Source organism: Sorex araneus, chromosome 6, assembly GCF_027595985.1.
Source record: "Sorex araneus isolate mSorAra2 chromosome 6, mSorAra2.pri, whole genome shotgun sequence".
Lineage (NCBI taxonomy): Eukaryota > Metazoa > Chordata > Mammalia > Eulipotyphla > Soricidae > Sorex > Sorex araneus.
This window is the reverse complement of record NC_073307.1, coordinates 168925356-168948825: the sequence shown is the minus strand read 5'-3', so window position 1 is coordinate 168948825 and position 23470 is coordinate 168925356. Positions and strand designations below refer to the sequence as shown.

Below are 23470 nucleotides of genomic sequence, written 5' to 3'. Positions count from 1 at the left end.
AATCGATGAGCAACAGGATGACAGTGATACAGTGATCTATTTTGATAATTTCATCTGCTTTTGTGTTGAAACAAACAATATGAAGAAAATTTATTTGTGCATGCTAAGGGGATAGACAGGGGTGGTGGGTGGGAAATGGGACACTGGTGGAGTTGCAAAACTCAGAAAACATTGCTATTGAAAACACTGAACACTATACTCATCTTGTCATGAAGAATGTCCAACATAAGATTCATGCTAGAAAATATAAAGTTCAGCTTAGCAACATTCATGGAACAGTTGATGCCACACTCGATGTAGAAATACAAGGTATTTTACTTTTGTTTACTGTACCTTTTATTTTTTTTCTTATTTATAGAATAGGCAGAACACTAGATGAAGGACAACCATGCGAGCAAGCTGGGTTCCTAAGGGGATTCAGCATGACAGACCATATCCACACAGTGACCAAACTCATTGAAGTTTCACAAGAGTTCAAGATTCCGCTCTAACATTTATCGACTTAAAGAAGGCCTTCTATTCTGTTAAGACTGAGGCAGTCATTGAAGCCCTGGCCAAACAGGGCATTCAAACTCAGTATATCAAAATCCTCCGCGAGCTGTACCAGGATCTCACCATTCTACAAGGAAGTGATCATTGATGTAAAGAGAGGGGTGCGGCAGGGTGATACCATTTCACCGAAACTCTTCAGTGCCGCCCTTGAGAATATCATGAAATAACTGAAATGGGAAGGAATGGGAGTGAAGATAGACGGTTGGCAATTACACCACCTCCGCTTTGCTGATGACATTGTTCTCATAACATGAAACATTAGCCAAGTGGCACAAATGCTGGCCTACGTCGACCACAAGTGTGGAAAGGTCGGATTGCAGCTGAATCTCAACAAGACGATGTTCATGAAAAACGAACTGGTCCCTGAAGCTCCATTTTCTCTCAGTGGAACGAACATTTCCGAATGCAGCAGCTATGTGTACCTGGGTCGAGAAATCAACATGAGGAACGACTTGGTGCCAGAACTGTGCAGGAGGAAGAGAGCAGCGTGGAATGCATTCAAGAGCGTTGAAGAGGTGGTTAAGAGAACGAAGAACCTCTGACTCTGGGCACATATTTTCGATTCCACCATTCTTCCTGCACTAACATATGCCTCAGAGACCTGGGCCCTACGCAAACAGGATGAGAATGCTATTAGGGTATCCCAAAGAGGAATCGAAAGAGCTATGCTGGGAATATCATGTCTCACTCAAGTGAGAGAAGGAATCCGGAATTCTGACCTCTGTCGACGGTCAAAAATCAGGGATGCTGTCTCATTTGCCAGGGCATCAAAAATCAGATGGGCCGGTCATGTAATGCGATTCAGAGATGACCGCTGGACTAGAGCTGTTACCGACTGGATTCCACGGGACATCAGAAGACCTCGTGGCCGCCCACCAACTAGATGGTCAGATTTCTTTGTCAAATCCCTGAATGAACAATTTGAGGTTCTTCCTGTTCCTGGAGCGAACAGATATCATTGGGCTGCACTAGCTCACGACAGGGACAAATGGAGACGTTACTGGTGCCTTCTTGAGCAAATCGAAGATCAACGGGACTACAAGTGACAAGTTACTGTACCTTTTACTTTCTTTTTTTATTATTTATTTAATTTTTAACTGAATCATAATGATACACACATTTACAAGGTTGTTCATGATTGGATTTCAGTCATATGATGTTCCAATACCATTGTACTTTTCCCACTACCAATCACTAATGGTTCCATTTCACCTCCTCAGCCCGTCCCACCACCTGCAACTATGGCAGGCACTTTCTCTCTCTCTCTCTCTCTCTCTCTCTCTCTCTCTCTCTCTCTCTCTCTCTCTCTCTTCCTTATACTTTCAAAGAAAAATATCATCTTGGGACACATTCTGAAAACCACTGTTATGTTTTCTCCCAACAGATAAACCAGACAAACCCACTGGGCCCATTGTGGTTGAAGCTCTATTGAAGAAATCTGTAGTGAAAAACTGGAAACCACCTGCAGACAATAGTGGCTCCTGGATCACCAACTATGTGGTGGAAAAGGTGAGGCTAAGGAGGGGGCTGAATGGCAATTGGTGTCTTCAGCCATCTTGGTGACAGCCTGTAGAATTGTGAACCTCACAGAAAATGCTGGCTATTTTCCGGTAGCCAAGGATTTCTTTGCCACCATCACAATTAGGTTTCTCCCACTTGTAGAGTGATGCTGTCTTTGGATATTGAAAGAATCTCAAGTTCTCCAGGTTGGCTTGGTTTACCTGAAAAATTTAAGACAGTTGAAGAGGGAAATCAGTTCACTGCTGACACAATAGAAAAAATACCTCTTTGATTTTCACCCCTTTTTAGCTTTTCTTACCAAATGGATCCTTGCAAACAACTGGTTCAGAAGCAGGGCTGGTCTCGCTTAAGCCAACATCATTCTGTGCAATAATGCGGAACTGATACTGGAGGAAAGATCACACTAATGGTGAAATTGGTAGTGGGACATTTAATGCCTGAAACAACTGTATTATCAACAACTTGGTAAATCACGGTGTTACAAAAAAATTAAATAATGCATTAATTTTGAGACTGTTATTTTGTGAAACAATATGGAAACCAGTCACAAACAACTCAAAGTCTTTTTACACTTAATATTTATCAGAAGGAAGTGTCCTTCTAAGAATTTTGGCTACAAAGGGGCTGAGAAGATAACTGAACAGGCTAGAGTACATGGTATTCCTGGTTCAATCCCTGGTACCACAGAGTCCCCCAAAGCGCCACCTGGAGTCATCCCCAACCATTGAGCTGGCATAACACTGAGTGCCACTAAGTGTGGCATAAAACACAACAACAACACCATCAACAAGCTATAAAATGAACTCAAGAAAATGTCTTTTTGGCCTTAGATCATTAATAAGAGTAGTCTGATTTGATTTGTTTGATATCAGTATTTCAATTTTTTCATATTTTTGTTTCTGTTTTGGGTCTACACCCATTGATGCTCAGGGCTTACTCCTGGATCTTCACTCAAGAATTACTCTGAGTGGGCTCAAGGGACCATATGAGATTCCAGGAATCAAACCCAGAGCAGCTGCATGCAAGGCCAGTGCCCTGCCCACTGTACTATTGCTCAGGCCCAAATCTTCACTATTTTAATGACCAATATCTTTCTGTGTAAGAGCAAAATGCTATGTATGTTCATTATGGCATGTACGATTCAAAAGCAAGGGCCAGGCATATAGACAAAATGGTTGGAGACAAAGTTTGCTCACAGGAGTCCAGGGTTAGATTTAGAGCACTATAGGGTCCCCCAGCAATGCCAAGAACAATCCTAGAGCATTGAGCCAGAAGTTACCCCAAGCACTGTTGGGTGTGGTCCCCAAATAAAACAGAACACACCAAAAGAAAAGTTTAGGTGAAGAATCCTGGCTGGTGGGCACACAATGCCTGAGAATGCTCCAGACCGCAGACTGAGCCCATAACACCAGGGTGCCCCAGATGGAGCAGGTGCAGTCTCCCCACCTGCTCCAGATGGAATCCCGGCGACCATGAGCTTCTACAAACATGGTCCGGTATGTGGGGACCAGGACTATTTCTCCAAACTACATGGGGGCACTGGAACTGGGCAGCTCCATCCCAGCCTCCATCCCACCCCTGACCCCAGAAGTCACACCCTCAACCCGCCCCTAGCACCATCTTGCCGCACTTAGCAGTGAAGAATCCTGGCCGGAAGGCACACAACGCTGGAGAATGCTCTGGACCCCAGACTGAGCCAATTACACCAGGGTGCCCCAGATAGAGCAGGTGTAGTCTCCCCGCCTTCTCTAGATGGAATCCCGGTGACCATGAGCTTCTACAAACATGGCTCCGGTATGTGGGGACCAGGACTATTTCTCCAAAGTGACTGCGCAACCTTTCCTGATATACAAAAAAAAAAAAAAAAAAAAAACACTCAGGAATGGCTCCTCCACCCCTGAACAGCCATGATCCCAGAGGCACACAAACTAATCTCAGAAATGCAGCGGCTGCTGGCAGAAATGCTCCTGGACTGTAAGCTCCAGCCCTGTGCCGCCCTGGGAGGGGAAGGGATTTTGTCCCTCAGCCTTTACCCTTTGTGGCAGCATGGCGAGCGCCACCTTTTAGAGCCAATTAGACAGAGAGGTAGGAGCTTGCAGTGATGGGGTGCACAGGAAATACTCACGATGGGGGAGGGGGAACCAGTTCTGCTCCCCACCCAGACGAGACCCCAAGCGGCTGCCCATGAACAGCTCTCCTGCTCCTGAATGGCCATGATCCCAGAGGCACACAAACCAATCTCAGAATGCAGCGGCTGCTGGCAAAAATACCTCTGGACTTAATTATTAAAATACCAGAATTCCCTTTCCACCGCTGCTACTGCACAAGCAGGATGGCGGAGGCCAAACGAACTACTTTGGACACCAGCAGCCCACCGAAATGCCTCCAGACAGTGAACTGAGCTTCTACCCCAGGCTGCGACAGCGGGGCAGGGATGGCGGAGGCCAAATGAACTACTTTGAACACCAGCAGCCCACTGAAATGCCTCCAGATGGTGAACTGAGCTTCTACCCCAGGCGGCGACAGCGGGGAAGGGTTTCTCTCTCCAGGCTTTTCCATCTTATGAGCACCACAAAAGGGGAGCAAAAGATTGCAGTGATGTAATTTCTGGCAGAATTTTCCCTGGACTTTTACAGAAATCCAAAACCACTGTCACGGCCACGCGACCTAATATCTCCTAATTGTCAGCCATATGAAATGGTTCCTTTGTAGCAGGTCGGACTTTGGGGGGAAAATCCAAACAATAATAGTGAGTCTTATGTTGAAACATTGAAGGTAATCAAAGTAGCAGCCATTTCTCTAGACTGTGAACTAAGCCATAACCCCACGCTGGCCGAGGAGAGGAAATATCCTTCTATCTCGGATCTCTTCCTTTTTTGGGAAGAAACGCGGCATGACGTCAGCCATATTATGATGTTTATTAAGCAGGGACGAACTTGGTGGCGCGGGAAGGGGAAAAAGGAAAAAAAATTATGTACTTGGAACAGTGGGACACTTGGGCAGTCTCGGGCCAGGGCCAATATCAGCGCACGCTACACCGAAATTCCACCCGGGTAGCCAGACTTTTATGCGGCCACTTAGCTGCTGATTTACCAGAACCCGGAAACCAACTAGACTACTTTTGGTCCCAGAAACTGCTTGCAGACATGCTGCTAGACGGTCAACTAAGCCATAGCCCCACGCCGGCTGAGGACAGGAAATATCCCTCTTTCTCGTTTTTCTTTTCCCCTTTGTCGGGCGGCTTGGCGTCAGTCATATTATGAGGATTACTAAGCAGGCACAAACTCGGTGGTGCGGGAAGGAGGGGGAAAAAAAAGAAAAAAAGTTATGTACTTGGAACAGCGGGACTTAATATCTCTTTATTCTCAGCAATGGAAAACTAATTATCAAAAGCTTCTTTGGCAGTAGGGCTGTCTTTTTTGGGGGGAAGCTCCAACAACAATAGTGAGTTTTGTGTTGAAATATGCAATGTAATCAAAGTAAAGAGAAAACGAAGTGAAATTTATCAGTTACGCAGGCGGGAGTGGGAGGGTCGAGGGGGTGGGAGGTATACTGGGGTTTTTTGGTGGTGGAATATGGGCACTGGTGAAGGGAAGGGTGTTAGAGTATTGTATAACTGAGACATAAGCCTGAGAACTTTGTAACCTTCCACATGGTGATTCAATAAAATAAATTTTAAAAATAATAATAAAATAAAATACCAGAATTCCAAACCAGCGCGGCTGCTGTTGCAGCCATGTGACATCATATGCTCTTCATTATCAGCAATGGAAAACAAATGATCTAATGATGCCTTTTCGGCAGGTCTGATTGTTGGGGGGAAATTCCAAATAATAATATGTGTAAAAACACAAAAAAGAAGAGGGCCCAGCAGGGTTCTATCTCTCCCGCTGCTGGCGTTTGGTAGTCTCCAGCTGCTTCCCCACCCCGGGGGAGGTTGATGGTGATGATGAGGCAGGCGAAGGAAGGAAGAAGGCCAAACTGGTTGCTCGATCAGTTTATTTCGTTCTCTCTCTCTGCTTCTCTCCCAGTTCTCGATCTCTCTCTGGATCTTCCTCTAATTCCCTTTCTGCCTCGCTCGCTCTCACTTCTTTCACCTTGTGCTCTGCTTATGTGTGTGCCACTGTGCTCTCTGCGTCTGTCTCTGCGTCTGTCTCTGCATCTGTCTCTGCGTCTGTCTCTGCGTCTGTCTCTCTGCGTCTGTCTCTCTGCGTCTCTCTGCCTCTGCCTCTCTGTCTCTTCTGTCTTCTTCCTCTGTCTTCTTCTGTCTCCTTCCTCTGTCTCCCTTGTCTTCTTTCTCCTATCCCCGTCTCTTCTATCTCTGCTCAGTGCCCCACAGTCTTAGTTTATATAGCAAATTACATAGAGTGGTGGCACAAAGGTGGGTTTAACATCAACAAATCAACAAAGAAGGGTAAGACCATTTCTTGAGGAGATTAACAAAATCTCATCTAAGGAAATCTCATCTAAGGAGATCCACTCAAGGGTGTGATTCCAAACAAGGGTGTGTCAGGGTGTGAGCTAGTAATCTACTTAAATAGTTATAGTAAATCTGCTTCTAATATTTCTAGCAATGTCATTCTGTATGAGCACAGTAAGAGATATAAAGTTTGGTTTTTCCTGAGGACATCTCCAGACCACAGTCCTCAGGCCAGGTTAATCTTCCTAACCCTAGCAGGATCCTAATCTTGTCGTTACTTTTGGATCATGACAGCATTGTCCATGATCATGCCCTCAACTTATAGTTGAGTATTGTGATGCTTTGGCCTGGCCCATTTCGATGCCAGGGTAGCACATAACTCACCGCTTGCCCTGGATCCATCCTGTCCCTTGTCGGGACCCTGTTTTTGGGGTGTTAGGAACTAAGGGCAAATGAGTTAAGAAAGCAGATACCCAGGAGTAAATATAATTGGAGTCAATCAACTCCCAAGTTACAAGCACAATATTGTCTTCCTGTGTACATACAGAAAAGACATTGCTTTAAGATAATCTATGTTCCCTAAGGCAAGGCTAAAAGGACAAATCCCATGTTATCCTACAATAATAGTGAGTTTTCTGTAAAAAATTGAACGTAATCAAAGTAAAGAGAGAGTAAAGTGAAAAATCATCTGCCACACAGGCAGGGTGGGGTGGGATAGGAGGTATATTGGGGTTCTTGGTGGTGGAACATGTGCACTGGTGAAGGAATGGGTGTTTGATCATTGTATGACTGAGACTTAAACCTGAAAGCTTTGTAACTGTTTTCATGGTGATTCAATAATTAATTAATTAATTAAAAAAGAAAAGTTTATAGGGCACAACTAAATGTACAAAAACTAAAAGAATGAGTTTCACCCTGGGTTTGAAATTTGGTACCAAAAAAAATTTTGTATTAATGAGTAATTTAGGGAATGTGACTGTGACTATGGTGTTGACGCCTCTGTGAAAAGTAGAACTAAACTCCTTATAAAGAAACAGAAAATGGTTGTGTATTATTGATGGAACATTTTTTACTAATATTTCCATCTTTCAAAAAATTAGAGACAGAGAGATAATACAGCGGGTAAGGTGCTTGTCGTACATATGGCTAGCCTGGGTTTGATCCCTGGAGCCCCAAGTCCATGAGGGGTGATCCCTGAGTGCAGGGACAGTAGTAAGCCCTGAGCACCACTTGCATGTAGCCCAAAAATAAAACAAAGGGTGAAAAAAGCAATTCAAGGCTTGAGACACAGCTGATTGAATTGAGTTGTATGCCTTGCTTGTAAAAGGCCAAGACTCAGTCCCTGCCACTGCATGGAACACTGAGCAACCCAGGACTAACCTTAAGCACAGAGCTATGAGTTGTCCCAAAACCCCCTACATACACACCCAAAAATAAATTTATATATATGCTGTGTCCCGCGCGGCCAACTTGAACCTGGCTGGAGAGGGGGAATGAAAGTTGAAACGGGCTAGGGAGGACTGCATGCAATATACGGCATACAGCAAGTTTATTATAATCCAAGCTGGTTTATATAGTCTTATTTTAGCAATGATCATCAGGTTATATAAGCTGCATAAACAATATTAATCGAGCTGTGCAAGCAACCTTATTTTTGCCAACATTACTTGTTTTTTGGTTCCTTCTTGTTTTTTGGTTCCTTATCTCAGCCCTGAGAAACAGGGAATGAAGATGTGGCTTTGGGCCTGGCCAAGGTGAACATGAGCCAATTCTCCCTTCAGCCTCCTCTCAAGCCCAGCTGCCAGAGCATGGTGGCCCTTCAGCTTTTCTCTCGAGGCAGGTCGCCAGAGCATGGTGGCCCTTCGGCCACCTGTCAAGGCCTGCTGTCAGGAGATGGCCCACTCTCACACAAAGTTTCTCCACACCTGTCCCTGTTTACAGGGACAGAGGCAGGGGGTGCCTAGGCCCGTCCCTAACACACACACACACACACACACACCCCTTAAATCCATAGATGATCCTGACATAAAGAGCCAATTCTAATGGAAAATATTTTGCCCAACATTTGTTTTCCTTCCTTCCATTCCACCTTCCCTTCTAACAGTGCTGGAGTGTTGACTAGACTAGAGGTGGAGTAGGTATTCCCTTTGCTGTATACCTAGAGCGATGTTTTTTCCTTCCAAAATCCAACCTCCTGAAAGCAGATACTATTTTCTTGTTATTTCTGAAACCTTCCCTTTTCAAAACTGTCACTAAATCTCAAGCATCTCACAGTTCCTGGGGATTGGAGCACTTCTGTGTTGTCTTGCTTTATTGTCTACTCTGGTTCCCATTTCAGATGATTTGACTATCCATAGTTAGTACATCTAAGTATACTGAAGCCTTGTCTCCTTGGCCTCCTCACTCCCATTTACTTTGTTCTTTGCTCACTCCAGTCAGCCACTTTCAAGGTAACTTCCATTCAACACACTTACACCTCTAATATGACTTTCAACACAATAGTTACACTCCCTTCTAAATGATGATCCTCTCTTCCTCTATCTTTGCTGTGCCTTAGCTCACTCTTCCAGATCCTCACAAACTCTCCACACTATACTCTAGCTGTTCCCTGGATCACACCTGCACTTCCCACCCCTCATCTCCTACCTTCTCCCTAACAAAACCCCAGCATGAATAACACCTACTCTTCATTCACAAGCTCAGCAGGATGTAGCTGAGCTTCATGCCAAGAGTGCAGCTTGAGCTGCGTGTTGCCCCAAAATTCTAGATACTCAAGGTGAATGTCTTCCAAGTACCCTTTTGGAGGGCTACTTGTCACACTACCCTTCCTGCTCTGTCCTCTGAGCTTTGGCTCTTACTTTACCTATCCCCGAATCTACCCACCTTCAGGGCTATCCTTCAATTCCAGGTATCCATTTATAGTCCCTTCATAGAGGGAAATATATATATGTATATATATGTATATATACATATGCATATATACATATATATGTCTTGGAGAGCCCAGCAAGCTACTGAGAGTATCCCGCCCGCATGGCAGAGCCAGGCAAGCTCCCCGTGGCGTATTCGATATGCCAAAAAACAGTAACAATAACAGGTCTCATTCTCCTGACCCTAAAAGAGCCTCCAATCATCGGGAAATACAAGTAAGGAGAGGCTGCTAAAATCTCAGGGCTGGGATGAATGGAGACATTACTGGTGTCCACTCGAGTAAATCGATGAACAATGGGATGACAGTGATACAGTGACAGTCCTGTGAGGGAAACATGATCTCATGCATATCAGAAATCTCTCTCCTCCCCTCACTACCTGTCATCACTTTTTCCTAAACAAGTTATTTGCCACCTCTTTGGCTGGTTGTTTTGGTTGTTTTGGAGTCACAACTGGGGTACCTAAGTGCTGTTACCAGCTCCAATGCCTGGAGTCAATCCTGGTGGTGCTTGGGAACTATATGGTACCAGGGCTCAAACCTGGGGCTCACATGTGCAAAGCAAGTGCTCCAGCCCTTTAATACCAGTGCAGGAGGCATCCTCTTGGCTCCTCAGACTTCCTTAAGCTTCACTCATCTTGCTTTGGGTCCAGTAGGCTCCAGGTCATTTGTTTTCAGGCTGAGTTTAGCAGGCTATAAGAGGGAGGTATAAAATAAAACCTACGTCTGTTAACTTTCTAGTCTTTGATAACCTCAGGGCAGATGTAAGTGAATGGATTGAGTGGCAGGATGACAGTGGCATCATGGTAACCAACCTGGTGAAGTCGGTCTGGTGGTGGCAGGTGGAGGCAGGTGCATGTCAGTGCTGATTTGGAACAAATCCTCCCTGAGAGCTGACTAGGGGGTGAATCCAGATGTCCTCACAGGGACTGTGCAGATGAGCAGGCTGATCCCATTGCACACTATCAGCCACCAGATGGCAGCAAGACACAGGGGAGTGGCCAGGCCTACATGGCAGGGACTAGGACTGCAGTACCTGGGGACTCTGCTCTTGGGGTTGTCTGATGGGGGCCCATATGTCTCAGGCCCCTTTCTGCCTTCTGTTAGGAAAATGTGACCCCAAACCTTGACTTCCCTAGGCTCGCCTGGCATAAAAGTAAGGTGTGTCTGAGACTGTAGCCCCATCCCCTTCTTACTTCCTGGGGTGACATGGTAAATCCAGCCAAACCTTCATGGCACCCCAGCTCCTCACCAACTGTCCTTCTCCAGCCCACGTTTCATATTCTGGAATGCTGTTGCCCGCTTCAGGCCTACCACTCATGTCTGCAGGTGTGAGAGAGTCTCTGGGAAGCCCCTGCACCTGCCCCAGGAAAACTTCAGCACTGAGTCTCAGAACCAAGGGCCCAGTGCAAACCCAGTGGGGCTGGGTGAGGACACACCCAAACTGTCGCTGCTCTCTCTTGCCAGGTCCTGTGGACAGGTCTGACCCGCCCCCTGGGCCAGGTGCCACCTGGGAGGCATAAAAACCAGCTGAGGCCGATCCTGAAAAGCCTCAGCTGTCTGCCATGAAGGGGAGCAGCGCCCTCCTGCTGGTGGCCTTCACCTTGCTCTGCACCTGTGGTAAGTTTATGTGCTGACAAAGCTTCCAGCACTTGCGGGAGTGGGGTGGTATGGGGAAATTAGGAAGTCAAAGATCCAAGCCCTGAGTCCCCAAAAGTGAGCAGATTCTGCTTCCCAGAAGCCCACCTGTCTCCCTCATAGAGTACAGGGATTGGAAATGCCCCAGGCAACCCCAACCCATCACAGACCAATCCCAACTGACCCTGGCCCCAGTCTTCACCCACCGGCTCCTACCCCAGCCCTGCCTGAACCTCACTCTCTACCAGGCTCAGAGTAGCCTTCGCCTGCTTTCCCCAGGGATCCCAGGGAACCTGGGATAGAGAGAGGCAGCAGGGATCTGAGAACAAATGGGGTTGGGATGTTATGAAAAAAAGCCTGGAGCAGATGAGGAGGGGTAACCGTGGAGGAATACCTGAGGAACTTACAGGGCATGGGTGGAAGTGTCTGGAGACGCCTGGGGTGGGAGCAAAGGGAAGGTCTGGAGACCCACCGACCTGGTGTCATCTTGCCCCATAATACAGGGCTGGCCACAGGGGAGGACAACAATGAGTTTTTCATGGACTTTCTGCAAACATTGCTGGTGGGGACCCCAGATGAGCTCTATGAAGGGCCCCTGGGCAAGTATGATGTCAATGCAGACGCCAAGGCAGCACTGTCGGAGCTCAAGTCCTGCATAGATGGCCTCCAGCCCAATCACAAGGCGGAGCTTGTCAAATTGCTGGTACTGTGGCTGGGGTGGGGGGCGGAGGGCACACCACCCCTTAAAGACCTGGAGCCCTAGGAGACACAGCCCTGCTCTCTAGGTCTTCCACCAAATTCCACTACCTGACCAGTGCAGCACCCACAGCCAACCACCCAACAGATAGCCCAGCCTGCCTGAGCCAGACCTCACTGCCCACAGAGCAACCCTCAGCCGACACCTACATACACATACATGTATATACACACAAGTGCACACACATTCATGCACACAAAATCAGAGATACACATACCGCTTTCCCAGCTATGAGGAGAAAATTGGCTACAATATGCTGGAGCACACCACACTCCCCTTTCCCCACCCTAAGATCAACCTGGGTCTGTTTGCCCAGAGCAAACAGCAAAAAGAGCTGTAGTTTTCCACCTCCTGATTACCAGGCACAGACCACTCAGTGCTCTTGGTTGACATGTTTCTGCCTTACAGGTGCAAGTACTGGGCAGTCTGGAAAACTCCTAGTGGACTGCCGACATGGCTCAAAGCAGCCATAGGATCAACAACAAAGAAGAGATGGCCACAGCTCCCCATTATCACTTCCCCATGTGTGACTGACCCTCAGATGGTTGCATCAATAAAGCCTCCTGCAGCTCAGGCTCTGACTCCTCTCTCTTCCCACACTCAGGGATACTACTATATGCGCATAATCACTTAAAAAGAATATGTTCCTAAGTGATCCACATAGGGGGCAAACCGGGTGAATGCCTGCATAGACAGGTATAAAGAGAAAACCAACCAGGCGGTAATGAGGATGTGGAAGGTGTCTGAAGAAGCAGGGATAGGATGCATGAGAAGTGGTACAGAGCAGGAGACAAAAAGTCCCAGAAAGGGGCTGGAGCGATAGCACAGCGGGTAGGGCGTTTGCCTTGCACGCGGCCGACCCGGGTTCAATCCCCGGCATCCCATATGGTCCCCCAAGCACCGCCAGGAGTAATTCCTGAGTGCAGAGCCAGGAGTAACCCCTGAGCATCGCTGGGTGTGACCCAAAAAGCAAAAAAAAAAAAAAAAAAAAAGTCCCAGAAAGAGGAAGAGATAGTACAGTGGGTGGAGCTCTTGCCTTGCATGTGGTCAACCAGGGTTTCATCCCTGGCATCCCATCTGGCCCCCTGAGCCCTGCCAGATGTAATTCCTGAGTGCAGAGCCAGGAGCAACCCTTATCATTTTCTGTATGTGGCCCAAAATGAAAAACAACAGAAAAGAAGAAGCCAGGATTTGGGAGTGGGAGGGTAGGGATAGACTGAGAGGTGGGTTCTGCATCCAGAGGTTGCCTTTCCAAGACAATGTCTACCCACAATAATCACAATGACATGGATCCAGGGTTAGGGTGGAATATTGAGAACAATATCTATCCCCAGACTCACCCAAGAAAAAGGCCCAAGATACAGGCCCAAGTCAAAGCCCTAAGAGGAACCCTGACATAGCAGAGAACAGAGTGCACCAGTTCATGAGCACACTCAGGGCCTAGCGGTGGGCATGACCATAACTGGCACCAGAAGGAGAGCAGGATAAGAGAGAGGTTCCACAGAATAGGAAAGTGGCAGTTCACCACACTGACCCCAACCCACCCACAAGCAGTGAAGACCCTTACCCTGGGTCTCAGTTCTCCAGAAGCCAGAGTCCTCCTGTGCTTCTGTTTCCCCAGTTCAGCAGTCTCTACTAAGGGCAGAGCTTAACCCAACCCTAAACCTCTGCCCTTCCAAGTTCACTTTGTGGTTACCTTGCTCTGGGCCCTATGTCCTCTGTCCAGGACCACACTGTCTCTAACCCTGCCTTCTGTACCTCTGTCCCACCATCACAAAAGGAACAAAGCAGAGTTCCAGATCTGTGCGGGGCCTGGGAGCAGGGATCCCTCAGGCATAAACCATTGTCTTCATCACACAGACAGTGATCTAGAACCTACCATCCCACATAGCCACATTCTAGAGCTTAGGGTTAAGATTCATCCCCAATTCTTGAAACCCCTGGGGGGAAGGAGAGAGGCGGAGGCCTTCCTCCCCATGCTCCTTTTTCAGGAAATCCCTGGCACCAACGTCGGTGCAACAGGACCACCTCTGAGGAGGCTCGGGCCATAGGTTGCTCTAAGAGCTGCTCTTGGACCCGAGAGGTAAGGCCCCTCCGAAGCAGCTCCACCCTGACCCACAGCACAGCCTTCAGGGGAAAAAAAAAAGGTCAAGAAATTCCCCCACTTGCCCAATGCCCCTTTACCAATCATACCCAGGGCCCCTACTCAAACCCTTTCTGGAGCCCACCCAGAGGCAAGGATGGTGGCCAGTGAGGGCGAGGAGAGACAGCTTCTCTGGGCACACACGCTGGGCCTGACGTCCCTCCACCTGGCACTGGTAAGGGCAGAGCAAACACACTGCTCTAGACAGAAATAACCACTTACCCCTCAGTCTCCAGCTCCAAACCTTGCTGGAGAGGGGGTGCCAAAAGCAGGGACAGGTGTGGGAGGTCAGGGCTTCCCAGCACCTGGTTATCCTCCCATCCATGGACAGAACCAGACATGGCGGAGGAGGTATGGGTAGGCAGCTGGAGGCCCCATCGCCCCCGGGGCCCCATCATGGCCCTCTACAGCAGCCCTGGACCCAAGTACCTGATTCCACCCACCACGGGTAAGCACTGTTGAGCCTGGGAGGGGCAGGTGGGGGTGGGGCCAGAGTCAGTCATGGGTAGGCCTGGGATGGGATTGGAGATGCCTGGAGCTCATTCCTGACTCCCTGGCCCCATCAGTCTGTCTGGGTGGACGGGGTGGGGAGAAGGGTGGGATGTGACTTCAGGCTACCCTGACCCCCATCCACAGGGTTTGTGAAGCACACACCCACCAAGCTGCGTGCACCAGCCTATAGCTTCCGTGGGGCCCCTATGCTCCTGGCAGAAAATTGCTCTCCAGGGCCCCGCTACAGCGTGAACCCCAAGATACTGAGGACCGGAAAGGACCTCGGGCCAGCTTTTTCCATCTTGGGGCGTTACTGCACCAAGACAACTCTGACCCCTGGTCCTGGTGAGCAACCCTGGCCCTGCCTCAGCCCTGCCCAATGTTGCTGGTAGCAGTGTATAATCTGGTAATGTGAGAGTGGGAGGGGGTACAACTGTCCTGGTCCTCTTGGCCCCTTTCTCCACTCAGGAAGCCCATCAAGCTTCAGCAGGAGAGCCGCCAACCCCATGGCAGTCTCTGATGCCCTCAAGCCCAACCCTTACCTGGACCTTTTGAACCACATCAGGCCAACTCAGATTCTACCCCTGTGCCTCAAAAACAACTCCTGTCCCCCAACCTCCCACAATGTTTCTATCCTGGACAACCTTGGTCCTGGATGCTCTCAGTCACCATTTGTGTAAGGGCCCAGAGGTTCAACATCTCAATGTTGGGGTCCTCCTTGAGCCACCCTGAGCCAGACCAGGCACATGCATGGACAGTCCTCTCCTTCTCTGTTCCCCTCCATTCCTTTCCTTCTCCAGGTGACTACTTTCCAGAGAAATCTACCAAGCATGTCTTTGACTCAGCACCCAGCCACTCTATTTCTGCTCGAACCAAGACCTTCCGAATGGATAGCACCCCAGGTCCTCATGAGCCAGATGGCCCTTAGCCAATAAGGCCAGGAATTCAGGGTGGAGTGGGTGAGGTAGGGAGGTCTTATGGGTGGTCCCCTGAAGAAGGTCATTGGGGGGGGAGACAGAGGAGACTTTGGACACAAGACCCCGTCCAGCAGAAGACTTGGTATCCTTGCACCTCGCAGGTCCAGCCGCATACATGTTGCCCATGGTGATGGGGCCCCAAACTGTTGGCAAGGTCTCTCAGCCTTCCTTCTCCATCAAGGGCCGCAGCAAGCTGGGTGGCTTCAGCGATGATCTACACAAGGCAAGGGTCACCAATTCGGGAAAGATGGACTACCTGGGCCCCTTCCACAAATCCCAGGATACCTGCCTGAACCCCTGCTCCTAAGGCCCCTGGTTCTTCATTCTCTAGGTGCCTGTGAGGTTTCATCCCTGTGATGAGGGAAGAAAAACAGAAAGAATTAAGAGGCCCAGGCCCAAAGACAACTTGATAAGGGCTCAGTAGGAAAGGGTTTTGGGGTGTCTGTTGGAGAGATGGAGAACTGAGGGCAGCATGAAAGAGGAAGACAAGAAGGAAAACAAACCTGAAAGTATTTGGGGGAGTAGGGTCAAATTGCATCTAAGACCCAAAGGTGCCTACAAGGAGCTTGAAAAGTCACAGTGCCCCTAACCCCACCCCACCTCCCAATGTCATTGCCTTGGCAAGGCTGAAATCAACAGGGACAGTCACATGAAGGAACCCAGCAGCACCAACTGTGGTCTCCTTAGGGTGGCTATTCATGGAGACAGAGGGTCCCCTGATGCAGAGTGAGGCAAGGCCTAAAGTTCACTGTCCAAAGCTAGCTCCCTGCCCTTTGGATCCCAAGCCCACCTAAACTTTTTCACCTCCCAGACCCCAGGTCCTGCAGCCTACCGCCAGACTGATGTGCAAGTGACAAGGTTCAAGGCTCCACAGTATACCATGGCTGCCCGAGTGGAGCCCCCAGGAGACAAGACCCTCAAGCCAGGACCAGGAGCCCATAGTCCTGAGAAGGTCTAAGAAGGGAATAGTCTCAGGGAGCGGGAGGGGGAGGGGAGACGGGACACTGAGTGAAGAGGGGTTGTATGTTCACAATGAGTGAACAGAGATGTTGGGTGGGTAGAAACAGAGAAGTGTATAGCTCTGAGTGGGACAGAAAGCATGGGCCAAGGGAGTAAGGTAGGATATAGGATAGGATGGAAATAGAAAAAAGAGAGGGGGAAGGGAGGGGGCTTGTCACAGTTGGGTAGAGAAGGGCCAGTGAACATACAAGAGGGCAGGAGATGGCAGGGTGGAGGATGGGCACATAGCCTCAGAATGTCATATTTCTGGGACCAGTCCTTTCCCCCACCTAGCAGACTGAGTCCTGAGACACCAGTGAGAGTTAACACTGCTCACCACATACTAAATTCTGGGTTCAAACTGGCAGTATGGCCTTGGTACCAGTCTCCTTAACTCGGGATCAGAAAGGGCAGCAAAGCTGGTCAGCAGCCCTGGACTACATTAGGGTGCAGGGTTGGGCAGGGGGCTGGTTCCTCTGAAAGCCTCTCCTTTTCCAGGTGACAATGACCAAGCCCTCTGCTCCCATCATCACCTTTGGCATCAAACACTCTGACTACATGACACCTCTGGTTGTGGACGTGGAATAAACCTGGCCCCCACCCCACCTATCTTTCCCATCCTAAGCCTCAGGACATCCTATTTCTATAAGAGTTCATATGCCATGGGCTGAGGATGCTGGGCTGCAACTGACCTGGCCCTACAGGACAGAGCATGCTGATCCACACGATTATGATGTTATTTTTTTCCCCCATTTGCTAATCTTATTTCCTACTGTGCCCAAACTTTTAATAAATCATGGATTTCATTTATTTCATTTATTTTTTTCCTTGGGAGGTGGGGAAGAAATCATGATTTTCCAAGATGAGAGGTCCCCATTGGCTCTAAGTACCAGCCCACATTAGGTAAATCCCAATTTCCAGTATCCATAGGCAGTGGGTGCAGGCAGAGAAGAGAGTTGAGAGAGTAAGATGGACATGCCTAATCTCCACTGATTCTTAAATCCTACCCTCTACTTTTAGGGAGTGGGATGGGGTAGGAGTGACCCCAAGTGTGATAAGGGGTCTGTGGGTCACTCCTGATAGCTGTCAGTCAACCAGGCCAGTGGTCCCATTCAAGAACCTGAGGATTACCCAGGTCCCCTGGTAGTGTTCAGGGGCCTCCACGGCTTCTCCTGGCAATACTTGGAGGGACACCACGTGGTGCCAGGAATCAAACCAGGATTGGCCATATGCAAGGTAAAGCCCTAACTCCTATACCATATCTTGGGTCTTCCTCACCTTTTCGTTATGCACTGCAGAGATGACAACACCTGCACCTATCAGCTCCCTGTAACTGACCAATCATCCCCCTGAAGAGGAAGGGTCTGGGGGAATTTCCTTGAACCTGAACTAGTCTATGACCATGGAGAGAAGTGATGCCTCATAACTGAGTCAGGTCATACAACATGCAAATGAAACAGCTCAAACCCAGAGAGCACCCCTCTATTCATTTTTAGCAACAGCCACCAGGCTATAAGAAAGCTCAACATGTGCTGACACATGTGAAGACCACTGGCTCAGCTGGGTCTTTGCTCATATCCGCAATAACCTCCGTATGTATGCAGAGAACAGCAGTTGTATCCTCACGTTTCCCATCCAAGCCTGACATGGTAGAACAAGGAGAGCTGCCCCACCATGCTAAATTCCAATCATAGTAACCATAAAAAATGAACTACTATTGCATTTTAAGTGGCTACATTTTAGGGTAATGTTATACACTAAAAGGAATGTAGAAAACACATGAGGGCCTAGGCTTCTCAGCTGGACTTGCCTCCACCTTAGAAAGAGGCTACTGGGACCACACTGCAGATGCACAAGTGTCCACAGCCACAGTACAGCTGCTGATCCTCAGTGAACTGTGACCATAGCAGGTCACATGTTTAAGCATCTCGTATTTATCCTTTACCCTTAAGAAAATGCTGTTAACTTTTCCACTTGAATTTTGAGGGGAGATTCTGGTACCTCTGGAGATGGGGAAGGAAATAAAGTCTAGAGCAATGTTTTTTCAACCCTTTTCACTTGTGGAACAGCACCCGTCCTGTATACCAGCTCTTGGACCAGCAGTTATAACCATGGCAGTGGTTTTCAAACCGCGGTTTTCATACTTCCTACACCTGTGAACTGGCACAAGTCCCTGGCTGGAGCATCAAGTGCCTATAGCAGGTCTGCAGGTCAAAGCCAATTCCAGACAAAACTAAATCAGGCTCCTATGGAAATGAAAACAAAAGACAATATACTTTGTCATGAAGTTGTTCAAAATTTTATTAAATATCTTGTCTTTAAATTATGGGATAAAGTTTGGCAGTCTGTCTTCACTGGGCACCCAGTCCTTTTTTGTTTTACTGGCCACAGGGACCAAAGTCAGCAAATTCCACTTATCCACAGGATTAGGCATTGAGTGTACCAGGCCAAGGAAGGAAGGACAGTGAAGGTCCCAGAGGAAACTGCTCTGACACAGTTACCACCAGAGTTGCTTTTCTCTACCATGGAACTGTTGTTCCTGACACAATGAGAACAGAAAACACAAAAGCCATAAAGAAACTAAAACCTAGTCCTTAACAGCTGAGAGGAGCTATGCAGGTAAGAGGGCAGAAAACAGACATGGAGAGAACACAGCAACCAAAGGTCTCCAAGATAATGGCAAAGAAAACTGTGAGGAGGTTACCCTACAAACTAAATTTGTATCATAGTCTGCATCAGCAAGAGAGGGCACAGCCTGATAAGAGCATCCAAAGGTATAGTTTGGCTCCCACACTTAGATCAGTCTCAGAAGTGAAGGTTAGAAACACACAGGGCAATGGGGGGCATGGAGCATAAGCCCGTGAACCTATGACAACTACATGGAGACAATGCACAGAGAGCAGTTTATGGAGCGTGGTGCCAGTAAACAAATCCCTGTGATGAGGTTTTATGTGAACTAAACAGCATGTACAAGGAGACTGGAGAATGGGAAAGGACCGTGAAAATCTACAAATGAACATCCAAGAACATGGAAAAGCCAGAAACAGCAAAGCTCCAAAATTATGGACACAGTAACCTTACTGAGTAAGCAATGAGCACAAGCCGGAGGAATAAGACAGAAGAGTCACAGTGTGGTAGATTCTCCTCCTGCAGAAGTCTGAGGGAGAGAGCCAGGTGGGGTGGGAGAGAGAAGGAAGTTTTGTGAGGAGACAGACTATGCCAGCTGGATGGAGAGGGAGGAATAGCAGCACCAAAAGGACCTGTGCAAGGTGGGGCCTCAGGAGCTAACGGGCACCAGACTGTGCCTGACATTTAGTTGATATGTGTGACCACACAGGGAGTAACAATTCAAGTGGGTAGGACACTGAACCTGTAGCCTTTATGGAGTATATGTTCCAGGAGGCAGGAAATATAAACCAAGACAGGAAAAAACAGTCCAGCCTTATGTGCTTCTATGCTAACATCAGGATAGGGTTGGAGAAGTGGGAAGGCGGTGCTGCTCTGGGTGAGCATGGCGCTGGCCAAGTGGGCAGTGAAGGCCAGGGAAAGATGGGTGGGAGGGCAGTCTACACAAACTGGAGATAAAGGTCATGGCTCACAGCTGCCTCAATGAAAAGGGAGACTCACTGTGGGAGGAAGGGCAGGGCTTGATGAAAGCAAAACAGTCCTGAGATCTTTGTGAGATGACTTTTGGGTCCTTCTGAAGAATCCTTGGAGATCCACATCTTTCTGTCTAGATGACAAAAAGGTCCCACACCCTGCCTGAATGAAATATAGATAGGCCTATTTCTAGAGTTTTGGTCTCCTGGAAACACATCTTTGGTGACAGGTAGATCCTGAAAATATTTATATTTCTGTTCCTGGATACACAGTCACACAATCCAGGGGTATCCGGGAAATGTAACTCTAGCCAAGGCTATAATCCACTTGTTCATTCATAATTCCTGTCCTTTGCAAGGGCCTAATTTCAGCCATGGTACAGAGGTCTGTGAGTGGGCCCCTCTGTTCACACTGCCTTGCCCATGTTAGGTAGTCCTAACAAGGAGGAACTGTCATTTCAGGATTAAGGACTGTTGGTCAGAGTAGATGGAGCTGATAAGAGGTCAATGTCACACCCTTTTTCTGTGTCACATTTATCCACCTCAGATGGCAGACTGTGGCATTATTACACAGGCAGGACAAGGCTGAGGGGTCCAAACTCTACGGTTGGGAGAAGGGCTAGCAATCACAAGTGGGTTAGGTCTGCTGGCACTGCAAGCATCGAGGTTGGTGGAAAACCTCCTGCACCTCTGGGGTCACCCAAAAAGAGCTCACTCAGAGACAGCAGTTAGCTTTCAAACTGACAGGAAGAAGATTCCTAACACGCAATAATCATTTGAAAGTATTTTGTAGGTAAGTCTTCAGGAGCCCAGGACACTAGGCAGGGGGAGACCTCGGTTGCCCCAGGCACCCACAGAAGCCAGCTCACATCAGCTCAAGTCCTTGCTCTTGACACAAGGTAGGAGAGAATGAAGAAGGCCACGATCAGGCCCACAGTCATACCGCATAGAAGCTTCCGGTTGTCTCGCCCAGACCGTGCCATTGTGGAAAAACGCTTCACACTCCCAGTGAGCAGGCCTGTCATGCTTGTGAAATCCGAGTCCTGAGGGAGGAATCCCAGTAGGGTCACAGAGGAGCAGTAACACCTCCAAGACCCACACACTGGAGCTGCAGAAGACAGAGGGGGACTTGCATAGCAGATGATGTGGGGTGGAGCTGACCAAGACATTGCTATACACTGCAGAACCTTACCATTCCATCCAAGTACCGGTTCTGGTTGTCCACATCCCTGTCGATGTCCAGAGCCAGCTGGTCAGGACACAAAGGAGGAGGCAGGGTCAGGCCAGGGTGGACACATTTGGAGACACTTGACCTTCCCCAAGACCAACAGACCTCAGCACAATTCCATCAACCACACACCAGCAGCAGAGGTCAGAGGAACCAATCTGTCATGTGGGTCTCACACAAGTGCAACTAGAGATGGTATAGGGGTGATGAAAAATATTTAAAACCCTTTCAGACCTCAACCCTCCCTCTGATCTGCGTTCCGGAGTATCAGGTGGAGGTGAAAATAGAGAAACAACACTGACCGATTTGAGCCTGGTAACTTTGGAGGCCAGATTGTCAGTCATCCGCTTGTTCTCCATGTCAAGAATCTCTTCCACAGCACCAGGGTTCTGAGCTGCAGGAGAGAGACGTTCAGGATTACAACCATGCACGACTCCTGCATATGTAAAGTCAATCCTTTCTAGTTTCTGGGTTCTCTGAATTTGAGGGTAATCTGGGAAGACGGGGTCCACCCATGTGTTTTATTTATTAGAGTTGGGGGTAGAATTAAGGGTCTCACACACTGAGCTACATCCCCAGTCCATTTCTGTCCAGCAGGTCCAGCCCTAACCCAGGATCTGCTACGTGAATTTCACAAATGTGACTGGCTGTATAAAAACTAGTATGTGTGAGCACTGGTTGCATTAAGTACATGCCCAGGCTATACACCTCAGAAGGATTCAGTCCAACCAGCACTTTCTGACACTGTTACAGAAACTGTGCCAAGCTCAGGGTGCTCCAACAGATGCCACCACAGGAAACTTCTCAGAGAAAACAGTGTATTCTGGCTTGTACGCAAACTTGAGAAAAGGCTGAGAAAAAAGGATCCAAAGAGAGAAAACACTAGTAAGGCTGTGCGCCTCCCAAAGAGTAAAGAGCGCTGACGTGGTAGTAAGTCCCAAGTCTGTTCACCCCGTCCTGCACGGGCCTTTGTATGACCTACAGGGCAAAGTGTATGCTGGCTCCCAACTAGGACCATAGCAGGTGTTTGGAATTGGTGAGTGAGAAGCACTCGGATGAGTGAGAAGAATCGGCTGAGAAGCTGCCGCTGCGCTGTCTGAGCAAGGCTACACCCCGAACGGCTGGCTTGACTGGTGGGCACTGCCTCCACCGGAAGTGGTGGGGTGGCCTCGACACCAGTCCGAGCTGGTGAGTTCCTGCACGGTCACAGCAGCCCACTCGGCAGACACAGGGGGCGCCCTGGGGATCAGGGAGGGAAAGGGCAGTTTGGGCCTCCCCCCACGCCCGGAGGCGGACTACAAGGGTCGCCATCTCGGCACACGGCACGGCAACCCCCACTCCGTCTTGGACTGCTTGGCCTCCTGCCGATCCCAACGGGGCCGGCCGACAGGGTCGCGCAGCGAGGTGACCCGGCCCGCTACCCAACGCTCACCCCGAGCCCAGTCAGCCATGGTGCCTCGATTTGGCCCCGCTCGGGCCCCTGCCTTGGCTGCAGCTCCGGCACCAGCCCGGCGCCTCCTTAGACGTGGCGCATTCCCGAAACTTCCGGATCCGCCCCTTCCGCCTCGAGCCTGTCGACTTCCGGCCGCGGGGCCTTGGGGTCGCCCCGGAGCTGGTGACCTGGGGAGCGGGGAGTGTCGGCTACACGCCGGCCGCCCGCCGACGAGTCTAGTGCTGCCGAAGCGGGCATGGCTCCCGGCACGGGGGTGCTCGGCCGGCGCTCGGGTATGACCGCGGCCCGTGGTGGGGCCAGGCTCTGCTCCACTCCCCGTCTCGGGCCCCGGAACGCCTATTTTCCTCCAGCCTTGAAAGACTCAGCCCCAGCCCCTTTCCCGACCCGTTTCTCGTTAGGCTCGGCAAAAGGGGCACTTCCTCGGACTCATACGCTGCTTCCGAGGCTCCTCCGCACCGACACCGTCTCGCTCCGTTTTTCCGCGCCCCAGGCCTCTCCTGCGGCACGCACTCCGCGGCTACCGGGCGCGCTCCCACACCCATCTCCCCTTCACGGCCTCCTCGTCCTGTGGGTGCCGGTCCGGGGAGATCCAAGCAGTTCAGAGACTGGCGCCGCTTGGCCGACCCCGAGGCAAAGGCCTCACGGGCCCGCGGTCGCCCCTCAGACTCGCCTCGCTTTAACTTTCCCGGCGCTCGCTCGGGCCCCGCCCCCTGGAGACGTCACGTTCTCTGCGCGCGCAGGCCACGCCCTGCGTTGACGCCA

The 23470-nt window shown here is 49.4% G+C and overlaps 3 protein-coding genes across 8 annotated transcripts; 2 read left to right on the top strand and 1 right to left on the bottom strand.

Annotated features, from left to right (window-relative positions):
• Positions 1-342: 342 nt before the first annotated feature.
• On the bottom strand, positions 343-23415 carry BET1L (Bet1 golgi vesicular membrane trafficking protein like). 5 transcript variants are annotated; one of them, XR_008630664.1, is made up of 6 exons: positions 22688-22843; positions 21558-21649; positions 21220-21276; positions 20971-21070; positions 2372-2459; positions 343-2273 (listed from the first exon to the last, which is right to left on the bottom strand). XR_008630664.1 is itself a non-coding variant. In XM_055141714.1 (6 exons), the coding sequence occupies exons 1-6, from the start codon at positions 23248-23250 to the stop codon at positions 2194-2196; spliced, it is 615 nt and encodes a 204-aa protein (XP_054997689.1). In that variant the 5' UTR covers positions 23251-23405; the 3' UTR covers positions 343-2193. The 5 variants fall into 5 exon arrangements, 4 of the variants coding, with proteins under 4 accessions (XP_054997689.1, XP_054997690.1, XP_004602949.1 ...); XM_055141714.1 differs by lacking the exon at positions 20971-21070 and adding an exon at positions 23141-23405 and having other exon boundaries at positions 22688-22875; XM_055141715.1 differs by lacking the exons at positions 20971-21070; positions 21220-21276 and adding an exon at positions 23141-23415 and having other exon boundaries at positions 22688-22875.
• Positions 10988-12326, top strand: SCGB1C1 (secretoglobin family 1C member 1). The gene is made up of 3 exons (XM_004603155.2): positions 10988-11042; positions 11564-11763; positions 12226-12326. Exons 1-3 carry the CDS (start codon positions 10988-10990, stop codon positions 12256-12258), a joined length of 288 nt encoding a protein of 95 aa, XP_004603212.1. The 3' UTR covers positions 12259-12326.
• On the top strand, positions 14300-17016 carry ODF3 (outer dense fiber of sperm tails 3). Of its 2 annotated transcripts, XM_004602893.2 has the most exons (6): positions 14300-14408; positions 14597-14797; positions 15253-15354; positions 15531-15652; positions 16241-16381; positions 16927-17016. In XM_004602893.2, exons 1-6 carry the CDS (start codon positions 14300-14302, stop codon positions 17014-17016), a joined length of 765 nt encoding a protein of 254 aa, XP_004602950.1. The 2 variants fall into 2 exon arrangements, with proteins under 2 accessions (XP_004602950.1, XP_004602951.1); XM_004602894.2 differs by lacking the exon at positions 16241-16381.
• Positions 23416-23470: the final 55 nt, after the last annotated feature.

Coding starts and splice junctions, on each gene's coding strand:
- ODF3 (XM_004602893.2), top strand. CDS start 14,300: ATGGCGGAGGAGGTATGGGTAGGCAGCTGGAGGCCCCATCGCCCCCGG. Junction 14,798..15,252: donor AACTCTGACCCCTGGTCCTG/GTGAGCAACCCT, acceptor TTCCTTCTCCAG/GTGACTACTTTCCAGAGAAA. Junction 15,355..15,530: donor CCGAATGGATAGCACCCCAG/GTCCTCATGAGC, acceptor TGCACCTCGCAG/GTCCAGCCGCATACATGTTG.
- BET1L (XM_055141714.1), bottom strand. CDS start 23,250: ATGGGTGTGGGAGCGCGCCCGGTAGCCGCGGAGTGCGTGCCGCAGGAG. Junction 2,460..21,219: donor ACCGGTACTTGGATGGAATG/GTAAGGTTCTGC, acceptor TCTTTCCTCCAG/TATCAGTTCCGCATTATTGC. Junction 2,274..2,371: donor TGTTTGCAAGGATCCATTTG/GTAAGAAAAGCT, acceptor TAAATTTTTCAG/GTAAACCAAGCCAACCTGGA.
- SCGB1C1 (XM_004603155.2), top strand. CDS start 10,988: ATGAAGGGGAGCAGCGCCCTCCTGCTGGTGGCCTTCACCTTGCTCTGC. Junction 11,043..11,563: donor CACCTTGCTCTGCACCTGTG/GTAAGTTTATGT, acceptor CCCATAATACAG/GGCTGGCCACAGGGGAGGAC. Junction 11,764..12,225: donor CGGAGCTTGTCAAATTGCTG/GTACTGTGGCTG, acceptor TCTGCCTTACAG/GTGCAAGTACTGGGCAGTCT.